Source organism: Schistocerca nitens, chromosome 5 (assembly GCF_023898315.1).
Source record: "Schistocerca nitens isolate TAMUIC-IGC-003100 chromosome 5, iqSchNite1.1, whole genome shotgun sequence".
NCBI classification, from domain to species: domain Eukaryota; kingdom Metazoa; phylum Arthropoda; class Insecta; order Orthoptera; family Acrididae; genus Schistocerca; species Schistocerca nitens.
In genome coordinates this window covers 18,816,124-18,839,799 of record NC_064618.1, presented here as the reverse complement: position 1 = coordinate 18,839,799, position 23,676 = coordinate 18,816,124, and the positions used below count along the sequence as shown (strand labels likewise).

At 44.5% G+C, this 23,676-nt stretch overlaps 1 protein-coding gene across 5 annotated transcripts in view; it reads left to right on the top strand.

Annotated features, from left to right (window-relative positions):
* The window catches only part of LOC126260117 (neurexin-1a), a 2,420,624-nt gene that overhangs the window by 1,265,358 nt on the left and 1,131,590 nt on the right, over positions 1-23,676 (top strand). For all 5 annotated transcript variants that reach the window (XM_049957356.1, XM_049957358.1, XM_049957357.1 and 2 more), the window contains exon 4: positions 8,119-8,268. In XM_049957356.1, the coding sequence (XP_049813313.1) occupies positions 8,119-8,268 (150 nt within the window). The remainder of the gene's footprint in view (positions 1-8,118; positions 8,269-23,676) is intronic.

Below are 23,676 nucleotides of genomic sequence, written 5' to 3'. Positions count from 1 at the left end.
CAATCAGGTGAAATTTGGTTGGATATTGGAATAGTGGAGGAAACTAGGAACCGTCACTTTTAAAATGAACCTCGAAACTAGAGAAACTCAGTGGTTATTAGTTATGAAACGCGTCATCATTACCACTTCGTATTAGGTACCTACTGCCCACAAAATGCTTAACTCAGAGAGTATAGTTGTATGAAAATTGTACATATCGTAATATTTTTCCGTCCGTAACGTTGAGATACGGGAGAATACTTTCAATACTGTCATTTTCACGCGTTGTTGACGTTGCCTGAAAACCCAAGGAGAAATAGTTGCTCGTTCGAGGCAGTGTACAGCGCTACTTGAAGCTTTTATAGCGGAGAGCCGTCTGCAAGGAGAGCAGCGGCGGCGAGGAAACAGGTTTTGATACCTGACGGCAAAGGGCTCTGGGCACACATTTGTTGCCAGGAGCGATCGCTGCCGTGGCTTCCTTGCCTGGACTGGCATACTGATGTGTGTGTGTGTGTGTGTGTGTGTGCAGCGGACGGGGAGGGACGCAGCAGGACTGGCGGCTGTGTCACGCCCCTCTGCACCTGACGAGTCGCGGATGGATTTATAAACTTGCAGCATACAGTGTGTAACGCTTTTAGCCTGTTATCAGATTCCGGAACAGTGCCGCGCGACTGCGTACGGATCCTCCTCGCGCGCTGACTACGTCGCTTTGAGTGGTCACTATTTATACAACTTTCTCTGTGCACTTCCACCGTAACTTTACCTCTGAACTGTTAAAGACTCTTCTTAAGACTGCGGAGAATAAAGCTAGTGGGAGCAGAAAACTTTTCGTAGTTGAAAAAAGATCCTTTTCGTCTGTTTTAGTTTGCTGTAGCTATGAAAACGAACGCAATTCTCTGATTTTGCTGTTCCAAAGATATTCCATAGATCACATACGGCAGCCGATGTTTTGTTAATGAATTTTCGCTTATATAAATCTTACTATTTATTACAATCTTTGCTTTTGTTTTCCTGAAAATGAATACGTATAAACATATAATTTGACCTATTCACTTCCTGTCTTTGACTAAAATAACTTTCACCGCAGCACAATTGTTTCACTACACATGGCAGTTTACTTGTACTGAATTCTCCACAGATATTCATTAATGTGCTTATGATCTTTCTTGCAGTCATTTTTTTAGCTTTCCTTTACGTATCTTAACGTGTTATGTGTAGTAAGAAAATTATTGAGAATGAGCTTTATCGTATTCTTCAGAATTGATCGCACACAGCACATAAGATACCTACACCTATGTGCCTTAAGTAAATATAAGACTGTCGCAACTGTTAATATCTTCGCAGAAACAATTTTACAGTTTAGCAGATAAACAGAGCCTGACTCACTTGCAAATTCATTACGTCTGGTACATTTAAAATAATACCCTGCCTGATGAGAAAGGGTGAAGCCCTCAAAAGACATCCTCGAATGCTAGTGTAACTTGGTACACAACACATCATCGTCGAGCGTGTAAATGATTCGGGTAGCCACCACCTGTGGCAGGCAGAGCCGCCCAACAGAGAGCGTCAGGGTTGTACGAGATTAGCGTCGCTGCCAGGCCTGGTGTGTAGTGTGTGTAAGGGGTGCGAGCGGCGTCACGCCTGAGCCACCACGAGAGCCGTCGCGGACACAGCTACGGGCTGCACCCTCACCTGTGGGTCTCCACTTGGCCTTCTGCTCAAATCGTGTAATGTCCAAATCTGTGGGGCATCGAGACGGCGCCGCGACCAGTGCTGAACTGCAAGCCAGTGTGAGGGCAGGCGCAGCCGTCGTGTCGAGGAAGCGCCAGCCGTCACAGCGGAGCATATCGTAACCGCTTCACATCTGGGCCTGCAATTCGAGAACTAGTAACAGACTGCCCATAACGGTCTGTGTTATCCCGCACCATTACTCGCGGACGGGCAGCAACCGGGCTAGGGAATTACCGTCCGACTCGTAGGCTGCCGTTAGCAACACAGTACAATCGGCCGCGTTTAGAGTGGTGCCTTAGACGGCAACCGAGTACTCGTCACGATGATGATGATGATGATGATGATGATGATGTCGCATTGTACTGTGGGAGTCACTTGGTGAGGAGCATGCCCAACCTCAAACCCAGGATTTTAACCGCCTACCACTGTGGTCACTGCAGTACAGGAATTTGGTGCAATACAGGAGAGATGGCACGCGTGCTTCGGTTTTTAATGCGATACTTTGCGACATTTTATATGAGCGCTACAACTATGCAGCTGTCTGTCTGCCTCAAGACTTCACTGTCTTAGACGCAGAACTATATGCCATATAGCGGGCACTGGAGCAGAAGAGACGTTCTTCCAGTGCTAAGTTTTTTGTCCCGATTCTGTCAGAGCCTACACTCTCTACAACGTATGCACCACAATATCCAGGATGGCCTCCCCCAGCTACAGTAAGTGGGGGAGGAGGTGTCTTTCTGTTGAGTACCAGGGCACACGGGTATTGAGGGAAACGAAAGGGCAGATCTAGCAGCCACGGAGGCGTGTCGTCATTCTCCGTTATTTCAGTGCGCCATCCTCCTGCACGCTGTCGATTTACAGAGTCTTGCGCCGGCGGGAGGACCAGTGGCTGGAGTTGACGGACAGTAACTTGGTCTAGTAAAGGCCACTACGCCACTGTGGCGTACTTCCTTTCAGCGACGACGATGGGACTAGGTTCTCCTTACTCGTATTCGTATGGGCCACTGCCCTATGCGTGCAGATCTCTGGACGCCACGTTTTATTCTACTGAGTTTTATTTTCAGATCGGAAGGCAGATGCAGATTTGGCGGAAGATCTGCACTCTGTTTTAAGTGAGGTTGAAAATGACGTTCAAACGACTGTGGTTAACAGTTTTCTGATGTGTCCAACTTGTATCCTAAATTTTTGGGGAGAGGTCTTCTGTGGTTTTACTTCTGTTTTAATCCGACGTACAAGACCTTTCACTCTTCACCGTTGTATTAAGGCCCGTGAGGTAGAGTGACTGTGTGGATGTACGCGAGTGAGTGGACGAGTGTCGTTTTACAAGTTACCTCCTCGCTGTATGACAATAATCTTAGACGTTTATCCACAACCGTTTCCTTTAATATGTGTAAAGGCGTTGAGGGTCCGTAAGTCCCAAACACATATACATATTACGTTCATCGATGAATCACGGTTCTGCTTTACCCGGAATGACCGCCGTAGGTGAGTAGTCGGCTTCCTGGGGAGAGGTCCTGTTCTTTTAGAGTTTACGAAAGCCACAGCCGAACTGCTCTTGGCGTCATCGGATGTGACTTCGGGTCGCGGCTGGGAATGATGGAAGTAACTTTGAACTGTGTATCACGCATGTCCTCCATCCTTACGTTTCAGTTCTAGTGCGACAATATCGTATTACTATTTTTCAACAGGACAATGCTCGTGCAGCCACGACGCGTGTCTCTGTCGACGCTGAGACGGCCAGACCTGTCCCCGGCAGAACCTGAGCTCGTCCAGCTCTGTTCCAGGACACGGAGGACCGGTTCGCAGCGGTTGTAACACCTGTCTACACCGAATAAGTGCGTGCATCCAGGCCAGAGGGGGTCGCCTCGTACTGCCGAGTTCTTCGTAAATCTGGCTCGATAGAGTAATCCGTGCCGTAATGTTGCATACTCTTTCAACCCGTGAAGTTCCCTCCACGGTGCTTGTGTGTGTCCTTTTTTTTTTTTTTGTGCCACTCAGTGTGCGTGTCTCTGTTTCCTTAACAACGTCCATTCGTTGGACGCGAGCGGCGGCGCAGACGAGTCCGGCGGGGGCCCGTGCCACGTCAGCTGGCCGGCTTTCCGCGACCTGCGACGAGCAGACCCGTCAAAAGGGGAGCGGTACGGTGCTGGTCTCCTTTGCTCTCGTTCGCTGACGAGCACAAAATAAACACAATTATGTAATTTAATTTAATACATTAAACCTCGTGCATTAAAGGCGTCACTTGGAAAAATAACGCAAACTCAATGAACGCCAATCAGCTCTCAAGCAACGTAGTGGTCAGAAAAACTTGGCACACTACAAACATCACGGGGTTTGGTTCTTTCAACTGGGAGCACAGTGACGCCGACGCGAAGAAGCTATGGCCGTTCAGTTTCTCGCCGTAAGAATAAACCTGGTGTAAACATTACACTACGTACTCTTCCGCGTTCGCTGGAATCTCATTGGCTTCCCTTTCATGTGGAGCGTAGCGCAAGCTCTCTAGATTACACTTCAGTGAGGTAATAACGATGAGTTTTACGCTTTGCCGTACGCTCACCTCGATTGAGCGAGAACACGGGACAAGAGCTTCGTCGGCTCATTTAACTCGGACAGCGCTTGCCAAGCCAGCCGGTCACACTAGCCTGCAGTCACAGTTCATCTACATCTACATTTATACTCCGCAAGCCACCTAACGGTGTGTGGCGGAGGGCACTTTACGTGCCACTGTCATTACCTCCCTTTTCTGTTTCAGTCGCGTATGGTTCGCGGGAAGAACGACTGTCTGAAAGCCTCCGTACGCGCTCGAATCTCTCTAATTTTACATTCGTGATCTCCTCGGGAGGTATAAGTAGGGGGAAGAAATATATTAGATACCTCATCCAGAAACGCACTCTCTTGAAACCTGGCGAGCAAGCTACTCCGCGATGCAGAGCGCCTCTCTTGCAGAGTCTGCCACTTGAGTTTGCTAAACATCTCCGTAACGCTATCACGGTTACCAAATAACCCTGTGACGAAACGCGCCGCTCTTCTTTGGATCTTCTCTATCTCCGCCGTCAACCCGATCTGGTATGGATCCCACACTGATGAGCAATATTAAAGTATAGGTCGAACTAGTGTTTTGTAAGCCACCTCCTTTGTTGATGAACTACATTTTCTAAGGACTCTCCCAATGAATCTCAACCTCGTACCCGCCTTACCAACAATTAATTTGCCCGAGTTCCCGGGTTCGATTCCCGGCGGGGTCAGGGATTTTCTCTGCCTCGTGATGACTGGGTATTGTGTGATGTCCTTAGGTTAGTTAGGTTTAAGTAGTTCTAAGTTGTAGGGGACTGATGACCATAGATGTCAAGTCCCATAGTGCTCAGAGAAATTTGAACAATTAATTTTATATGATCATTCCACTTCAAATCGTTCCGCACGCATACTCCCAGTTGCAGTTAAGACCTTAGGAGACGAGCAGAAAAACAATATAGCTTCGAATTTCATTCAATTTTTAAAGAGAATAAAATGATATTCGGCAAAACTCTAGCAATGCCGCACTCTTCGTAGGGGACCAGACGGAAAGCATAACATGCTCTCGTTCTTAGCTAACATAGTATTGTGATTAAAAAGAAAAATTATGATTATTCGTGACCTAAACGCTGGGTAATATTTGTAAGCGAGCTATGTGTGACACAAAAGTGTATTGCAGGGATTTTTGATGTTACTTACGGTCAGCCGTTTAGTAATCTTTGAATTGCTTCCACATCAGAATCTGAGAAAGACGTTTCAGTACTGACATTGTCGTCTGCGACTTTGATATTGAGTCAGTCAACAATAGAATCTGCGAAGCCAGCCGAGCGCCACGTTTCGCCCTCTTCTCTGGACGCAGCCCACCGCTCTGTACCCCTCTGGTGTCCGTCAGTGACGTGAGGCAAGGCGTCGAGCGTCAGCTGCAGCATACCTGGCAGCTAAAATGTCTTGTTATTTCTCGCGGCACTTGCCTCTAGATCAGTTCTGTTGCGTCCATAATGCAGTGGTACGGTGTGCTCGATGCTGCGAAAATTATTGTTTTTCATGTTCTTTAGGCGCTTATCACTGTGGCTCGTGTGGCACCACATCTGTGATATAAAAAATACAAGAGCATTTGATTTTTCATTTTTGTCGGAAAAGTGTAATTTGTTACGTTTCCCTGATTTAAAAAAAACTTCATTTACAAGCCTTTATAAATGTTGATATTTAAGAATTTATATTCGCAATGAAAACAGGAACTGTGCCTACGTTATTTAATTAGAAACAAAAAGACCTGCATTTGTAATAAAAATGGTTGGATCTATGTTAATTAGCTAAAATTTGATGAATTTTAGATTTAAAATATGAAGGTATTTCAAATTGAACGAGAAAGGAGACCAAACCGAGATTGAACCACCGGTCCACGGAATATAGAGCACCAGTTTACAATCCTACAACGCTACGATTCACCTACACATCCCACATTAAAAAACGCTATAACTGTATTAAATACAAGTTCTCGGATACTTGAAAGCCGATTACTTGGGTAAACCTGTGAAAAACGTCAAGAACAACAATTTTCTGCCACGTTTTAACGGTTTTCCACGTGGATGTTTCACTGCGGACCAGAAGCAATGTCACCCATTTTCACATTGTGTAGTAGCAACGCGACAATCAGAGCACAACAGTACAGAGACTGGGACTGCACACGACTTTTGAAACAAAAGCTACTTAACTAAGGCGTTATTAATATAAACCTCGAAGGCTGTTAATGCATTAGAATATTTTGAAATTACATTTACTATAACTTAGTTATAAGGTTTGTAATACACTACTGGCCATTAAAATTGCTACACCACGAAGATGGCGTGCTACAGACGCGAAATTTAACCGACAGAGAAGAAGATGCTGTGATATGCAAATTATTAGCTTTTCAGAGCATTCACACAAGGTTGGCGACGGTGGCGACACCTACAACGTGAGGAAAGTTTCCAACCGATTTCTCATACACAACAGCAGTTGACCGGTGTTGCCTGGTGTAACTTTGTTGTGATGCCTCGTGTAAGGAGGAGAAATGCGTACCATCACGTTATCGACTTTCATAAAGGTCGGATTGTAGCCTATCGCGATTGCGATTTATCGTATCGCGACATTACTGCTCGCGTTGGTCGAGATCCAATGACTGTTAGTAGAATATGGAATCGGTGGGTTCAGGAGGGTAATACGGAACGCCGTGCTGGATCCCAACAGCCTCGTATCACTACCAGTCGAGATGACAGGCATCTTATTGGCATGGCTGTAACGGATCGCGCAGCCACGTCTCGATCCCTGAGTCAGCAGATGGGGACGTTTGGAAGACAACAACCATCTGCACGAACAGTTCGACGACGTTTGCAGCCGCACAGAATATCAGCTCGGAGACCGTGGCTGCGGTTACCCTTCACGCTGCATCACAGACAGGAGCGCCTGCGATGATGTACACAACGACGAACCTGGGTGCACGAATGGCAAAACTTCATTTTCTCGGATGAATCCAGGCTCCGTTTACAGCATCATGATGGCCGCATCCGTGTTTGGCGACATCGCGGCGAACGCGATGGTTGAAATGGCTCTGAGCACTATGGGACTTGACTTCTGAGGTCATCAGTCCCCTAGGACTTAGAACTACCTAAACCTAACTAACCTAAGGACAGCACACACATCCATGCCCGAGGCAGGATTCGCGCGGTTCCAGTCTGTAGCGCCTAGAACCGCTCGGCCACTCCGGCCGGCCGTATCACCTAGCTTGATGGTATGGGGTGCCATTGGTTACACATCTCGGTCACCTCTTGTTCGCATTTACGGCAGTTTGAACAGTGGACGTTACACTTCAGATGTGTTACGACCCGGGCTCTACCCATCATTCGATCCCTGCGAAACCCTACATTTCAGTAGGATAATGCACCACCGCATGTTGCAGGTCCTGTACGGGGCCTTTCTGGATACAGAAAATGTTCGACTGCTGCCCTAGCCAGCACATTTTCCAGATCTCTCACCAAATGAAAACATCTGGTCAATGGTGGTCGAGCAACAGGCTCGTCACAATACGCCAGTCACTACTCTCGATGAACTGTGGTATCGTGTTGAAGCTGCATGGGCAGCTGTACCTGTACACGCCATCCGAGCTCCGTTTGACTCAATGCCCAGGCGTATCGAGGCCGTTATTACAGCCAGAGGTGGTAGATCTCAGGATCTATGCACCCAAATTGCGTGAAAATGTAATCACATGTGAGTTCTAGTATAATATATTTGTGCAACGAGTACCCGTTTACCGTCTGCATTTCTTGCTGGTGTACACAAGCGGGCCGCAGCTGCGCCGCGCGCCACGGCCGGCCGGTCGCCGTTCGCTGAGAGCGCGCGTCGCTGTCGCTGTTGCAGACAAGGCGCCGGCCGAGGCGACGTTCCGGGGGGCCGAGTTCCTCTCGTACGACCTGAGCCGCACCGGCGGCGAGCCCATCGTCAGCAACCAGGACGCCATCTCGCTCGTCTTCAAGACGCGCCAGCCCAGCGGGCTGCTCTTCTACACAGGTACGTGACTGCGGCTCGGCGGCGCAACGCTCCTACTACTGTGCGGAACGGTACAGTTGGAATATGTCATTAATAACTGCTCTGATGGTACAAATCTGGACTCAACTTGGTCCCAGGATTTGGCGAGATAAACGTCGAAAATGTACCTAAATGTGTAGAAAACTAATAAGTAGAATAGAAAATACTGCAAAATCTACAACTTACAACCGAATCCTTCGTAAGGATCTGCATTACATTGTGTTGGTTTCCAGAGCCGCTAGGAATTTAAAGATTTTCAGCCCCTCTGGCAGCCTGTTTCACCTTTCAATTCGTTCTTAAGTGGTACTTCCACCTACGCGCATGTCAAGAACGTTTCTGTGTTGACCACGTTCTCATATTTGTGTCGAAAGACACAATTTAGCACACTTACCTCGGTTCTTGAAAGAATATCCGGGTCATCCGAGGTGGTCGGTTCATCGCTTCGTGTTTAAAGAAAAAATCTTTGTGCTCGTGTGCGGTGTTTAAAGTAAAAAGCTTTGCACTCGTGTGCGCTGTAGTACGATTGGAACTGGATACAGTCTTTGTTTCTTTTCTTTTACAATTTTTTTCTATTGTTCTGATTGTTGGTTGACAATTTTGTTAAGTGCCTTAATATGAAAAACAGTAAAAAAAGCAAATGTTCAAAATTAAATAGGGCGGCATTTCGGAAATTATCGAAGGAAAGGCGAGAACGAGAGGCCAATGTTCTAAAAACTCTTGCCATAGTAGATACATTTTTCGCAAAAAATGTTGTTGGTTCGACTTCGAGTTCAAGTAGTACGGATGATATTTCTGGCATTGCAGCTGTTGTAAAAGAAGTAAATAGAGACGAAACAAAAGTTCAAAATGAAGAAAAGCAAATGGTTCCTGATCTCAAGTTTCACAAAAAACTAAGTGTCGAGTCAGACATTACAAAAAGAAATAACCTGTTTAGTGATGATCCTGCAGAATGGTGTTGACAACCGCGATTCTCTTACAACGTGGAGTTATTCAAAATTGTAACGGTGATTTTTCTAATTGAAGAAGATCAATAGGCGATAAAACGATATATTTGAAAACAAATGTATTTTACCGTAGACTTTTAAATGGTGAATCAACTTTACACGATTTTCTAGTATACACTGGAAAAATATTTCTTATATTTTATCTCATCACGAGAATTCCCCCCATGAACCATGGACCTTGCCGTTGGTGGGGAGGCTTGCGTGCCTCAGCGATACAGATGGCCGTACCGTAGGTGCAACCACAACGGAGGGGTATCTGTTGAGAGGCCAGACAAACATGTGGTTCCTGAAGAGAGGCAGCAGCCTTTTCAGTAGTTGCAAGGGCAACAGTCTGGATGATTGACTGATCTGGCCCTGTAACACTAACCAAAACGGCCTTGCTGTTTTGGTACTGCGAACGGCTGAAAGCAAGGGGAAACTACAGCCGTAATTTTTCCCGAGGGCATGCAGCTTTACTGTATGGCTAAATGATGATGGCGTCCTCTTGGGTAAAATATTCCGGAGGTAAAATAGTCCCCCATTCGGATCTCCGGGCGGGGACTACACAGGAGGACGTCGTTATCAGGAGAAAGAAAACTGGCATTCTACGGATCGGAGCGTGGAATGTCAGATCCCTTAATCGGGCAGGTAGGTTAGAAAATTTAAAAAGGGAAATGGATGGGTTGAAGTTGGATATAGTCGAAATTAGTGAAGTTCGGTGGCAGGAGGAACAAGACTTTTGGTCAGGTGAACACAGGGTTATAAATACAAAATCAAATAGGGGTAATGCAGGAGTAGGTTTAATAATGAATAGGAAATTAGGAATGCGGGTAAGCTACTACAAACAGCATAGTGAACGCATTATTGTGACCAAGATAGATACGAAGCCCACGCCTACTATAGTAGTACAAGTTTATATGCCAACTAGCTCTGCAGATGACGAAGAAATAGATGAAATCTATGACGAGATAAAAGAAATTATTCAGGTAGTGAAGGGAGACGAAAATTTAATAGTCATGGGTGACTCGAATTCGTCAGTAGGAAAAGGGAGAGAAGGAAAGATAGTAGGTGAATATGGATTGGGGGGAAGAAATGAAAGAGGAAGTCGCGTTGTAGAATTTTGCACAGAGCATAACTTAATCATAACTAACACTTGGTTCAAGAATCATAAAAGAAGTTTGTATACCTGGAAGAATCCTGGAAATACTAAAAGGTATCAGATAGATTATATAATGGTAAGACAGAGATTTAGGAACCATATTTTAAATTGTAAGACATTTCCAGGGGCAGATGTGGATTCTGACCACAATCTATTGGTTATGAACTGCAGATTGAAACTGAAGAAACTGCAAAAAGGTGGGAATTTAAGGAGAGGGGACCTGGATAAGCTGAAAGAACCAGAGGTTGTAGAGTGTTTCAGGGATAGCATAAGGGAACAATTGACAGGAATGGGGAAAAGAAATACAGTAGAAGAAGAATGGGTAGCTCTGAGGGATGAAGTAGTGAAGGCAGCAGAGGATCAAGTAGGTAAAAAGACGAGGGCTAATAGAAATCCTTGGGTAAAAGAAATATTGAATTTAATTGATGAAAGGAGAAAATATAAAAATGCAGTAAATGAAACAGGCAAAAAGGAATACAAACGTCACAAAAATGAGATCGACAGGAAGTGCAAAACGGCTAAGCAGGGATGGCTAGAGGACAAATGTAAGGATGTAGAGGCTTGTCTCACTAGGGGTAAGATAGATACTGCCTACAAGAAAATTAAAGAGACCTTTGGAGAGAAGAGAACCACTTGTATGAATATCAAGAGCTCAGATGGCAACCCAGTTCTAAGCAAAGAATTGAAGGCAGAAAGGTGGAAGGAGTATATAGAGGGTTTATACAAGGGCAATGTACTTGAGGACAATATTATGGAAATGGAAGAGGATGTAGATGCAGACGAAATGGGAGATAAGATACTGCGTGAAGAGTTTGACAGAGCACTGAAAGATCAGAGTCGAAACAAGGCCCCGGGAGTAGACAACATTCCATTAGAACTACTGATGGCCTTGGGAGAGCCAGTCATGACAAAATTCTACCATCTGGTGAGCAAGATGTATGAGACAGGCGAAATACCCTCAGACTTCAAGAAGAATATACTAATTCCAATCCCAATGAAAGCAGGTGGTGACAGATGTGAAAATTACCGAACTATCAGTTTAATAAGTCACAGCTGCAAAATACTAACGCGAATTCTTTACAGACGAATGGAAAAACTGGTAGAAGCGGACCTCGGGGAAGATCAGTTTGGATTCCGTAGAAATGTTGGAATACGTGAGGCAATACTAACCTTACGACTTATCTTAGAACAAAGATTAAGAAAAGGCAAACCTACGTTTCTAGCATCTGTAGACTTAGAGAACGCTTTTGAAAATGTTAACTGGAACACTCTCTTTCAAATTCTGAAGGTGGCAGGGGTAAAATACAGGGAGCGAAAGGCTATTTACAATTTGTACAGAAACCAGATGGCAGTTATAAGAGTCGAGGGGCATGAAAGGGAAGCAGTGGTTGGGACAGGAGTGAGACAGGGTTGTAGCCTCTCCCCGATGTTATTCAATCTGTATATTGAGCAAGCAGTAAAGGAAACAAATGAAAAATTCGGAGTAGGTATTAAAATTCATGGAGAAGAAGTAAAAACTTTGAGGTTCGCCGATGACATTGTAGTTCTGTCAGAGACAGCAAAGGACTTGGAAGAGCTGTTGAACGGAATGGACAGTGTCTTGAAAGGAGGATATAAGATGAACATCAACAAAAGCAAAACGAGGATAATGGAATGCTGAGGGAATTAGATTAGGTAATGAGACACTTAAAGTATTAAAGGAGTTTTGCTATTTAGGGAGTAAAATAACTGATGATGGTCGAAGTAGAAAGGATTTAAATGTAGACTGGCAATGGCAAGGAAATCGTTTCTGAAGAAGAAAAATTTGTAAACATCGAGTAAAGATATAAGTGTCAGGAAGTCGTTTCTGAAAGTATTTGTATGGAGTGTAGCCATGTATGGAAGTGAAACATGGACAATAAATAGTTCGGACAGGAGGAGAATAGAAGCTTTCGAAATGTGGTGCTACAGAAGAATGCTGAAGATTACATGGGTAGATCACATAACTAATGAGGAGGTATTGAATAGAATTGGGGAGAAGAGGAGTTTGTGGCACAACTTGACGAGAAGAAGGGACTGGTTGGTAGGACATGTTCTGAGGCATCAAGGGATCACATATCTAGCATTGGAGGGCAGCGTGGAGGGTAAAAATCGTAGAGGGAGACCAAGAGATGAATACACTAAGCAGATTCAGAAGGATGTAGGTTGCAGTAGGTACTGGGAGATGAAGAAGCTTGCACAGGATAGAGTAGCATGGAGAGCTGCGTCAAACCAGTCTCAGGGTTGAAGACCACATTAACAACATGAGAATTCACTTGTACACAATCTACAACCAGCTTAGAGACAGAAGTCATGACACTTTTTGCAGGACCTGACCATCATTTTGAGAGGTGGCATGAGCCCCCCTCTCATATTTCTGTCTTACGATTTTCCTCTCTAATTGCATGCAGTGAAAAGTTTCTATTCCTTCACACACGAGCTTCCCTCGCAGCGTCTCTCGTCACCTGGGTGGTCTGGTGACAGGTGGGCACTGCTGATCTTGAAAGGGTAAGCCGACGGGTGTGAGGGAGTCGAGTGAGTGCTTTCCAGACGCCGACATTGTAGAATAGCGGCAGACACGCTCGGAGGGGCCTGAAGTAGCGGCTGGGCTAGAGGTTCCGTTACTTCGCAGAAACTTAGCGAAAACACTTTCTGGCGGGCTACCAGCGAGGCGTGGGAATGACTTGTGTACTCAGGCATTTGTGGCGGGCAAATTCCCGCGCTTTCTGCAAAATCGTAACTGTGATTGGCTTGCTCAGGGCATAGCTACGTTACGTAGCAAAATCGGCGTAAAAATTAGCGCCAAGAATCTCCATTGGTGGAACGGTAGTGCTCCGGCAATAGAGTGGAATTTTCCGCCGGTTTTCGAGTTGCTGATTGGAACGGTTAACCACGGCCACTGTCGTGGCGGCGGGAATGTTCTGTGTTTGGTTTGTACAGGTGCTCTTGTGGGTAGTCGGCTCTCACCTTTCAGTCAGAGTAGGTTACAACACTGAGCTCTCGCTGCTCTGGACAGCCTGCCTTCCGTTGGCTGTCTAATATACTTTTATTTGATTGTAACTGTTTAACGAAGTTGCTGAAGATTCGACTTCAACGTAACTTTCCGAGTACAGTTGGCAATTGAGCATTCTGCGTACAAGCGGCCTATGTTGTCTGTCTTGGGCAGTTTTGGCGAAAGTTGACTGTATCGGATTTACTGGGTGACTTCGCTTGTGAAAATCAATCACTGTACCGTCAGTGATTGTGTGGGGAGCCTACTTCGTCTCCCTCAGAGGCGCGTTTGTATTGATAGGAAGTCTTTAGTCTGGAACAACCAGACCAGGACAATTTGTTTCGGGCTATACTCGCGACATTATCATCACCACGACGAGACGTCGAAGCAACCAGCCATCGCTTCCAGTACGCTAGATCATGTCCTTGCAGCTGAGAAGACAGCTTGGTAATGTACGTCCGCAGCACCGGCAAAGCAGGCATTTTTGCTAGGCGATAATCAGAGCTCAGCAGAGAGCGCCTGTTCGTCTTTTCTAACTTTGTTCTATCTTGGGTGTTCATTGTCTGAGTTCTCACTAATGTAGCAGCAATTAATGTTGGGTTAGCTGTGTGTCTCTCTTAAGATTTGAGTGGCAAGGAATTGGCTCCACATACCACTTCGTCATAAACGTCACAATCTAGTTTAGGGACAACTTCACCTTCACAGCGTTTGTTTGAGTATCCAATTTGAGCCAATTTTATGTATTGTAAATGTTTCATGTGTTTTTGTTTATTATTTTGTGTTTAGTCTTAATAAATCATATTGTTATTTTGGACAGAACTTTCATTCCGTTAATCGGTAGAGCAACCCTATCATTTCTCACTACGTTAATGAAACCTTCCTTTATTTAACTTATTTATCAAATTAAATTATTGCAGGTGCCAAACTCTTTTCTACTCCACTTGCAGGGTTGATTACAGTCATTCGCGTATCTTTTTAATCCATGTGCAACAGCAAAAGTCGGAGTTAGAATAGGGGGGGGGGCTTAGAGCATCATTTACATATGTAGATTCTAGAAGAATTTAGTGTTAAATACACTGCTAGCCCCGGCACCTCGCAACTTTACAGAACGATGCTCAAGCACGCACTGTTACTGATTTGTTTGACTGATGGGGCTGCTAAGTGCTATACCACCTACTGCCCATCCCTGAATTAAGCCCTCGTGAGTTCACCTCGCTTTCTAAACTGAAGGAAACACTTCACGGCATTCGCTACAGAACTGCTACAAATTCGCCGCTCGAACTGTCAACACAACTGGCACTGCTAAGAGTGTCATACGACTTCCACATCGCTGGCAACGGGTTATACACAATGCTGGTGACTACTTTGAAAGTCAGTAAAACTTCGAAACACATATCTATTTTGTACGAGCTGTATATAAATGGTTGCCACTATTAATGTTCCAACTCTCGTATATTACAACTGATGCGTATTCTTGGCGTCTGATGAAGTGTATAGTTACCGCTGAAATATATGTTATCGGAGAGTACGCTCAGATGAAAAAGTGTTAGTAAATAATGTAGTTCAGTTCTATCGATAAGTACGTAAATGCTTTGCTAATGCCGTTAGAAAGAGCGATGGTGAGAACAGTAGCTGCAGTAAAAAACTGTTCAGCCCTTACATGGATTAAAGGTATTGTGTACACTTATTATGCAGCGTCTAGCTACACAGACCCTAATGCTTTACACGTTAACTATTAGACTATTCCACACTAGTCTGTAGAATTACGTAATAGCAAATCCTGTTCCGTGTTTGTTCGTCTGTATTTAGTTATTAGTTCGTACACCGAAATTTCTGTTCATTTCTTACGCTTTCTTATAGATTCACGTATTAATATGATAAACATTCAAGTTATTAGATCGTAAAACAACGATTTAATTTTAATTCTGAACGCATCTCTGATGAAGTATGTATTAATTTCTAATGTGTGACACGTTGGCTTCAATTTTTAGATAGTAAAACAACTTTTTGTTTTCATTTTCAACAATTCCGAGTAAAAGAACATATTAAAAGTGAATGTATAACAAAAATCCGTTGATTACTACACGCTGTGCTGAATTTTTAGGCCATAAAAGAAAAGCTGTTTTCCTTGTGTTCGTTTCTATTGTCTTTCGACAGAAGAATGAGTTAACACAATGCAGTTTTAAGTTTGTTTTATCCGCTGCCGTACCCCAAGTACAGTTCAGGAACCATATTACGTTTTGATTGAGCGCGACTAGGCCGCTGACGCGTCCTTCAGAACAACGAATAGCAGAGTACGGGAGCAGCTCACAGCGCTCCCACCCAAAACGGTAACTGTGAAGTGATCGGGTAGTAGTTATTATTTAAAACATGTTGTTTTGGGGGGGAGGGGGGGGGGACGTCCGCATGTAATATGGTGTGCCTTGGGCACAAAATTTTTAGATCCGCCACTGATGATGGCAACACTTCCAGTGACACGATCTTCTAAAAGTGATCGCACTGACACTTTATTCAGTGTGCCATGATGTGGGCACCCCGTGGTCACGCATTGGTCGTTAACAGATCAGAACTCATTATTTTTTATATGAGCACACACAAACCGGGCGAGTTCAGGTAATCAATTGCCACATTAGATAATTAAAATTGAAAGCAGATTGATAACATTTTGCATCACACGTCAAGCATAGTTAGTCGATTATCCATAATAATAACAAAAACATATGAGTAAAGACTTCACATGACAACACTTTTGGTAATAAACCTAGGTGTGGTTGTAATTTATGTCTTTAAGATGAAAGCCACAAGGCCAGGGGTAGGATGGATGCCATTTTATTTTCTATTTGAATGGTGGCATACTAATAGAGGCAAGACACTTATGCCATTTAACATCAAGAGAGCAATTGCTTATATTTTTAAATAATAATAAGAATAAGAAGAAGAAGAAGAATAACATATGACTGTAAAATGCACACTGGATGTCGTTATCTGTGTGACCTATAACTCAAAGGTCAATGTTGTTTAGTCCTTAAAGGAACTTAGTTCATTTGCGAGTATCACAAGTTCCATAGTAAAAGATGGTGCACAAACGACGAAGTATGACCAATAAAATGTAGGATCGTTGGAAACAGTGTGAAAAGCTTGTAAGGGTTTTGCAGTGGAGGTTGTGCTGAGAAGTAATTGCTTCGAAAGAAATTCGATACACCTCGCGCCGTTTCCGACTTATTTAGCACTGAAGTTAGCCAATCAGTTCGTGGGGAACACAAATTCCAGTTGCCTGCTATAGACACTGCCGCCAAACGTAATCTTCGTTTGGTTTCCTCAAACTGAACAATCGTAGCGTTTGTTGACATTGCTTAAATTTATCACTTCCGGGAAAAGCAAAAGCACATTTTAACTGATGACGAGCTTCTAAACAAGAGGCAGCTCAGAGAGCTACAGATGTCTGCGCATTAACACATTTCAGCGCGTGCAATTCTCGAATTTGCGCGCGCGACGATATAATTCACTAACGTCTATGTTAGATAACCCGGAAACGGCCAGTGTATCGAACTTTTGTCCTAAAAATTACTTCTTAGTGCAAACTCCCCGTAACAGCCTTACAAGCTTTTCAGACTGTTTCTAACCACCCTGTATTCCAAATAGCTTTAATTTATTACACAGTACTTACATGTGTAGAACGCGGAATATTTACAAACGCTGCGCAAAACACATCCTCACGCCTAACAATAATAAAAACTGTAGAAAATGGCGGAAAGTGCTCCTGGCGATGTGTTGTGCCCACTCCTTCATGTGATTCTGGTCAGCCACTAGACCGAAGACGTCATGGGTGCACTATGCTCTCCCCTGGACGTGTATCCACTTCTTGTGTCGGTAATGCAGGAATATTTGTGTTTTTACATTAGCGCCACGTAGTTGGACATACTACAGTGGCAGCAGCATCAGATATACTGATTTAATTCTTGTGCAAAAACGTGACCAAATGCTAACTCTAGGTTCGAAGGAACGAGCCACGACTAGTCCGAATGCGCATCAAGAAAGTGACTCACAAGAAATGACAACGAAATGGCACAGCGCTGATAAAATGGCGATAGTTGGAGGAATCACATCATCTCAAACCTCACTTACTGAAGATGAAATGCCATGGTGTGTACTAAAAGAAGGTGTCGAAATAGTTACCCGTGAATAATTACGCGTGTTCAAACCTTAATAACGTAAAACAGATCCGTCAGACATGATATTGGACAGCAAACGTTAAAAACAAAATGAGGGTGAAAAAAGAGTACTACTACAAGTTTCTCGCTTCGAAAGCATCTGAAAACTGGAACGCTTACTGTGGTTCTAGACGTGATGCATAGCAGGTTGTTGCAGCAGCCAAAGCATCCCATTACAGCGAGATCCGTGGAAAGCTTGACATGGCCGACACGGTAGCTATCGCCTAGCAAATGAGCCACGTAGGAGTACGATGGACGGAGAGAAATCCTGTGGCAGCAACAACGAAGAATCATCGACTCAAAGAGGAAAGCAGGGCGCTCGCGGGAGTACTTGGAAACAGCCTTCCACATTCCCCAGCAAGGCAACCATCGAGTTCCAGAAGCCCTTGGGAGGATGAAAGTTGGGAAGGGGACTGAACACTCAAACTGCGGGCACCAGCGCAGCTGTCGAGCTGAAGGTACTACATGTGGCTGACAGGTTTCGTCAAAGAGAAGAGCTGGACACTCTGTGAGAAGTCTAAACATCTCTATTTCGCCTTCCAGTACACGGAAAAGGCCACTTGATCTCACATGATTTGCCTTACGAGATCATCAAGTACGTGAAGCGCTAACTAAACGGATCCGGTTGCTCTACCGGAATCCTAAATACTCGCCCCTACTTGAGTAACAGGTGGTTTTCCTGTTTCCGTGGAGTCTGTGAGATGTCTTCTCTTCTTAACCTTCTCTTCGTCATTATAATGCACATAATACGGTCACCATCGAGACAGACGCTCAGGTTTGCCAGAGAGCAATATCCTCAAGTACTTTGGCTCAAAAATCATACCGGCCGCTGTGACAGGGCGGTTCTAGGTGCTTCAGTCCGGAACCGCGCGCCTGCTACGGTCGCAGATTCGAATCCTGCCTCGGGCATGGATGTGTATGATGTCCTTAGGTTGGTTAGGGTTAAGTAGAGCATACAATGTAAACTTTCACGGCCGGTATTGACTTCACTTAAAACTTCCGGGCTGATAGGCCGTGGTCGAAGTATAAAACTGTCTCCTAACGTTTCGTCTCCGACTGCGGGAGACATCATCGGAGGTAAAGCGGCGAACTGCGAAGAGGACTCGAGGAGGCGCTGATTATATAGGCAGTACAGAGGGCGCCACTGTCGATCACGTGGCGTCGGCTATGAGATTGTCTCTGGTAATGCCTACATTCTCGAATGAAAGTAATCGATCGTCACGCTTGCGGTGCAACGCTGACATCCAAATTTTATCCAGTTTAACACCTTCGTCTTTCCTGTTAAAATTATTACGATGTTTATCAATCTCGATAGCCTCTCTATACAAGCGTGCATAATAATGCGAGGTTTTTGATATGACGCTCGTCTCGCTGAATTTTATTTCATGATCACCTTCCTGGTAAACATGTTCCGCTACGGCCGATTTATCCGTGTGACCTAGGCGGCAATTCCTCTTATGTTCGACAAGACGGGTGTTCACACTTCTCTTTGTGGTACCGATGTAAACCTGTCCACAACTACAAGGAATTTTATACACTCCCGGTGTAGCCAAAGGGTGCCGTGCATCTTTTGCCGACCTTAAGAATTCTTTTATTTTCCTAGTAGGTCTGAAAATAGTTTCCACCCCATACTTGCCTAAAACTTTCCCAATGCGATCTGTGATCTTGCTAATGAACGGAAGAAAAACTTTGCCCATGGACGACTGTTGTTCGTCGTTACTCCTGATTCTCTGCCTAGAGCGAAGTGCTCGATCTATATCCTTGCTAGAAAAGCCATTCTTCACGAAAGCTGACCGTAGATGTTCAATCTCATCTTTTAAATAAACAGGTTCACAAAGTTTGTGCGCCCTGTCTACCAAAGTTTTCATTACACCTCTTTTTTGTCTAGGGTGGTGGTTTGAATCTTTGTGTAGATAACGATCAGTATGTGTGGGCTTTCTATACACCTTATGGCCCAACGTTCCGTCCGGTCGTTTAATCACAGACACATCCAGGAAGTTCAATTGCCCATTCCTTTCTGTCTCCATAGTAAACTGGATTTTCGGATTAATGCTGTTTAAATGTGTCAGGAAGGCATCCAAATCCTCTGCTCCGTGTGTCCATACTACGAACGTGTCATCGACATATCGATACCATCTGGCTGGTCTCTTACTGGCCGTCTGCAACGCCTGTTGTTCAAAAGTCTCCATAAATAAGTTAGCCACAGCAGGACTGAGAGGACTACCCATAGCCACCCCGTCAATCTGTTCATAAAAGTCACTATTGTATTGAAAGTAGGTTGTGGTGAGGCAGTGTCGGAATAATGCCACAATATCGGTGGGAAAAATATCCGCTATGCATAAGATAGCTTCGTTTACCGGAATCATGGTAAATAATGACACCACGTCAAAACTGACGAGGATATCATCCGGGCCCACGCTCGTTTCCTTTAACTTGTCAATGAAGTGAGCTGAATTTTTAATATGACTGTCCGTCCTACCAACATAAGGCTGCAGCATTGAGGCAAGGTGTCTAGCTAACTCGTGTGTTGGTCCGCCTATAGCACTGACAATTGGCCTCAACGGAATCCCAGGTTTATGAACTTTGGGTAAGCCATAAAGTCTAGGTGGGTATGCTTCTGTTTTACAAAGCAGCTTCTTATCGTCGGAGCCAAATGAAGACGCTTTCACCAGTCGATTTGTCATTCTTAAAATCTTCATAGTCGGATCTTTCTGGAGCTTTTTGTAATTGGGGGGAACCAACATATCATTGATTTTTCCATGATAGTCCTCACTGTTCAGTAAGACGGTGGCATTACCCTTATCTGCATTAAGAACAATAATGTTTTTATCTCCATTTATATCCCTCAGCGCCTTTCTTTTATAAAACATTATTGTTCTTAATGCAGATAAGGGTAATGCCACCGTCATACTGAACAGTGAGGACTATCATGGAAAAATCAATGATATGTTGGTTCCCCCCAATTACAAAAAGCTCCAGAAAGATCCGACTATGAAGATTTTAAGAATGACAAATCGAATGGTGAAAGCGTCTTTATTTGGCTCCGACGATAAGAAGCTGCTTTGTAAAACAGAAGCATACCCACCCAGACTTTATGGCTTACCCAAAGTTCATAAACCTGGGATTCCGTTGAGGCCAATTGTCAGTGCTATAGGCGGACAAACACACGAGTTAGCTAGACACCTTGCCTCAATGCTGCAGCCTTATGTTGGTAGGACGGACAGTCATATTAAAAATTCAGCTCACTTCATTGACAAGTTAAAGGAAACGAGCGTGGGCCCGGATGATATCCTCGTCAGTTTTGACGTGGTGTCATTATTTACCATGATTCCGGTAAACGAAGCTATCTTATGCATAGCGGATATTTTTCCCACCGATATTGTGGCATTATTCCGACACTGCCTCACCACAACCTACTTTCAATACAATAGTGACTTTTATGAACAGATTGACGGGGTGGCTATGGGTAGTCCTCTCAGTCCTGCTGTGGCTAACTTATTTATGGAGACTTTTGAACAACAGGCGTTGCAGACGGCCAGTAAGAGACCAGCCAGATGGTATCGATATGTCGATGACACGTTCGTAGTATGGACACACGGAGCAGAGGATTTGGATGCCTTCCTGACACATTTAAACAGCATTAATCCGAAAATCCAGTTTACTATGGAGACAGAAAGGAATGGGCAATTGAACTTCCTGGATGTGTCTGTGATTAAACGACCGGACGGAACGTTGGGCCATAAGGTGTATAGAAAGCCCACACATACTGATCGTTATCTACACAAAGATTCAAACCACCACCCTAGACAAAAAAGAGGTGTAATGAAAACTTTGGTAGACAGGGCGCACAAACTTTGTGAACCTGTTTATTTAAAAGATGAGATTGAACATCTACGGTCAGCTTTCGTGAAGAATGGCTTTTCTAGCAAGGATATAGATCGAGCACTTCGCTCTAGGCAGAGAATCAGGAGTAACGACGAACAACAGTCGTCCATGGGCAAAGTTTTTCTTCCGTTCATTAGCAAGATCACAGATCGCATTGGGAAAGTTTTAGGCAAGTATGGGGTGGAAACTATTTTCAGACCTACTAGGAAAATAAAAGAATTCTTAAGGTCGGCAAAAGATGCACGGCACCCTTTGGCTACACCGGGGGTGTATAAAATTCCTTGTAGTTGTGGACAGGTTTACATCGGTACCACAAAGAGAAGTGTGAACACCCGTCTTGTCGAACATAAGAGGAATTGCCGCCTAGGTCACACGGATAAATCGGCCGTAGCGGAACATGTTTACCAGGAAGGTGATCATGAAATAAAATTCAGCGAGACGAGCGTCATATCAAAAACCTCGCATTATTATGCACGCTTGTATAGAGAGGCTATCGAGATTGATAAACATCGTAATAATTTTAACAGGAAAGACGAAGGTGTTAAACTGGATAAAATTTGGATGTCAGCGTTGCACCGCAAGCGTGACGATCGATTACTTTCATTCGAGAATGTTGGCATTACCAGAGACAATCTCATAGCCGACGCCACGTGATCGACAGTGGCGCTCTCTGTACTGCCTATATAATCAGCGCCTCCTCGAGTCCTCTTCGCAGTTCGCCGCTTTACCTCCGATGATGTCTCCCGCAGTCGGAGACGAAACGTTAGGAGACAGTTTTATACTTCGACCACGGCCTATCAGCCCGGAAGTTTTAAGTGAAGTAGGGTTAAGTAGTTCTAAGTTCTACGGGACTGATGACCACAGATGTTAAGTCCCATAGTGCTTAGAGCCATTTGAATCATTTCCTAGGTCTCACTAGTTGCAGAAATCACAGACCGTCACAGCAATTCATGTCATAAACGGTGGACCGTCTCTGCTATGTTTTGTGATGATAATATCGCGGACCGACTCGTGTCCTACAATCTGCCCACTCGCCGCGGGCGGTGCAGAATGTTGGCTCGCAAGAAAAGAAGCAGAGCAGAGTCTCGCTGTAACGGAAACCGAAATACTTCGGTGGACACTTGACGGTCGTGTGGCCAATAATGAAACTGTCAGGCGATACGGTGTAGCACTATCGCGGAGAAGACGAGGGAAACCGTCTACAGTGGTATGGACGCGTACTTCGAGTAGACCAAGAAACAATAGCAAGCCGCGGAATTCTGCTGAGAGTCGACGGTAAACGACGTATCGCGAGAACGAGGCGACGTTCGCTAGATTGCCTTCTGAAGACGTCAAGACAAGCGCATCTGAATGCTGACCGAACACGAGATCGCACCACGTGGAGAAAGAGAGATAAAAGGGACGGACCCAGGTACACTGGGGGAGAAACGGAGAGGAAGAAGAAGGACAAGAAGAATATGTATTTTTCAGCTTGCCTTCATTCATCAGGTTGAAAGTTCGAAAACCAAGGTTAATCTTTGACTTCCAATTACCTTCAACTAAGTTGTTTGGCAAACTGGCAGACGGAAGTTCGACATTGCAGAACCGGCAGGCAATGCGATGTCTCTGATTCGAGTGCGCGTGAGCTTCCACGTTGTCTCACATTGTTACTAGAGTCGAGAGAGTAGTGGCGTCAGGTAAACGTGGAACATGAGATAAAAGCAGACGATGACTGAAGTAGCGGAAACTCGATAGAAGAAAGGATGTTCATTAACGACATGGATGAAAAGATGGTGATGAGAACTTACTGAGGAACTAGTGTTCTGATTTATTAATGAAGGAATAAACAACTGTGCAAATAATAGTGTTTTCAGCTACAATTTAGCAAATCACCATTAAATACAAATACCACAGATAATGTTTTAAAAACAAGCCACTGTGATCTAGACAGAAGGCCTTCCACGCCAGGAATGGCAATAAATTAAAAACTGTTTAGGAACTCGCTGCAATTTACAACTTACAGGTATTGAAATATTGAAGGTAAGTCACCACAAGCACAGCAGAAGGCATCAGACGCCAGGAATGGCAGTAAATAAGGTTTTAAGGCTTACTACTAAAACGTACAAATACCAAATTAGAATTTGAAGACAAACGACTACAATC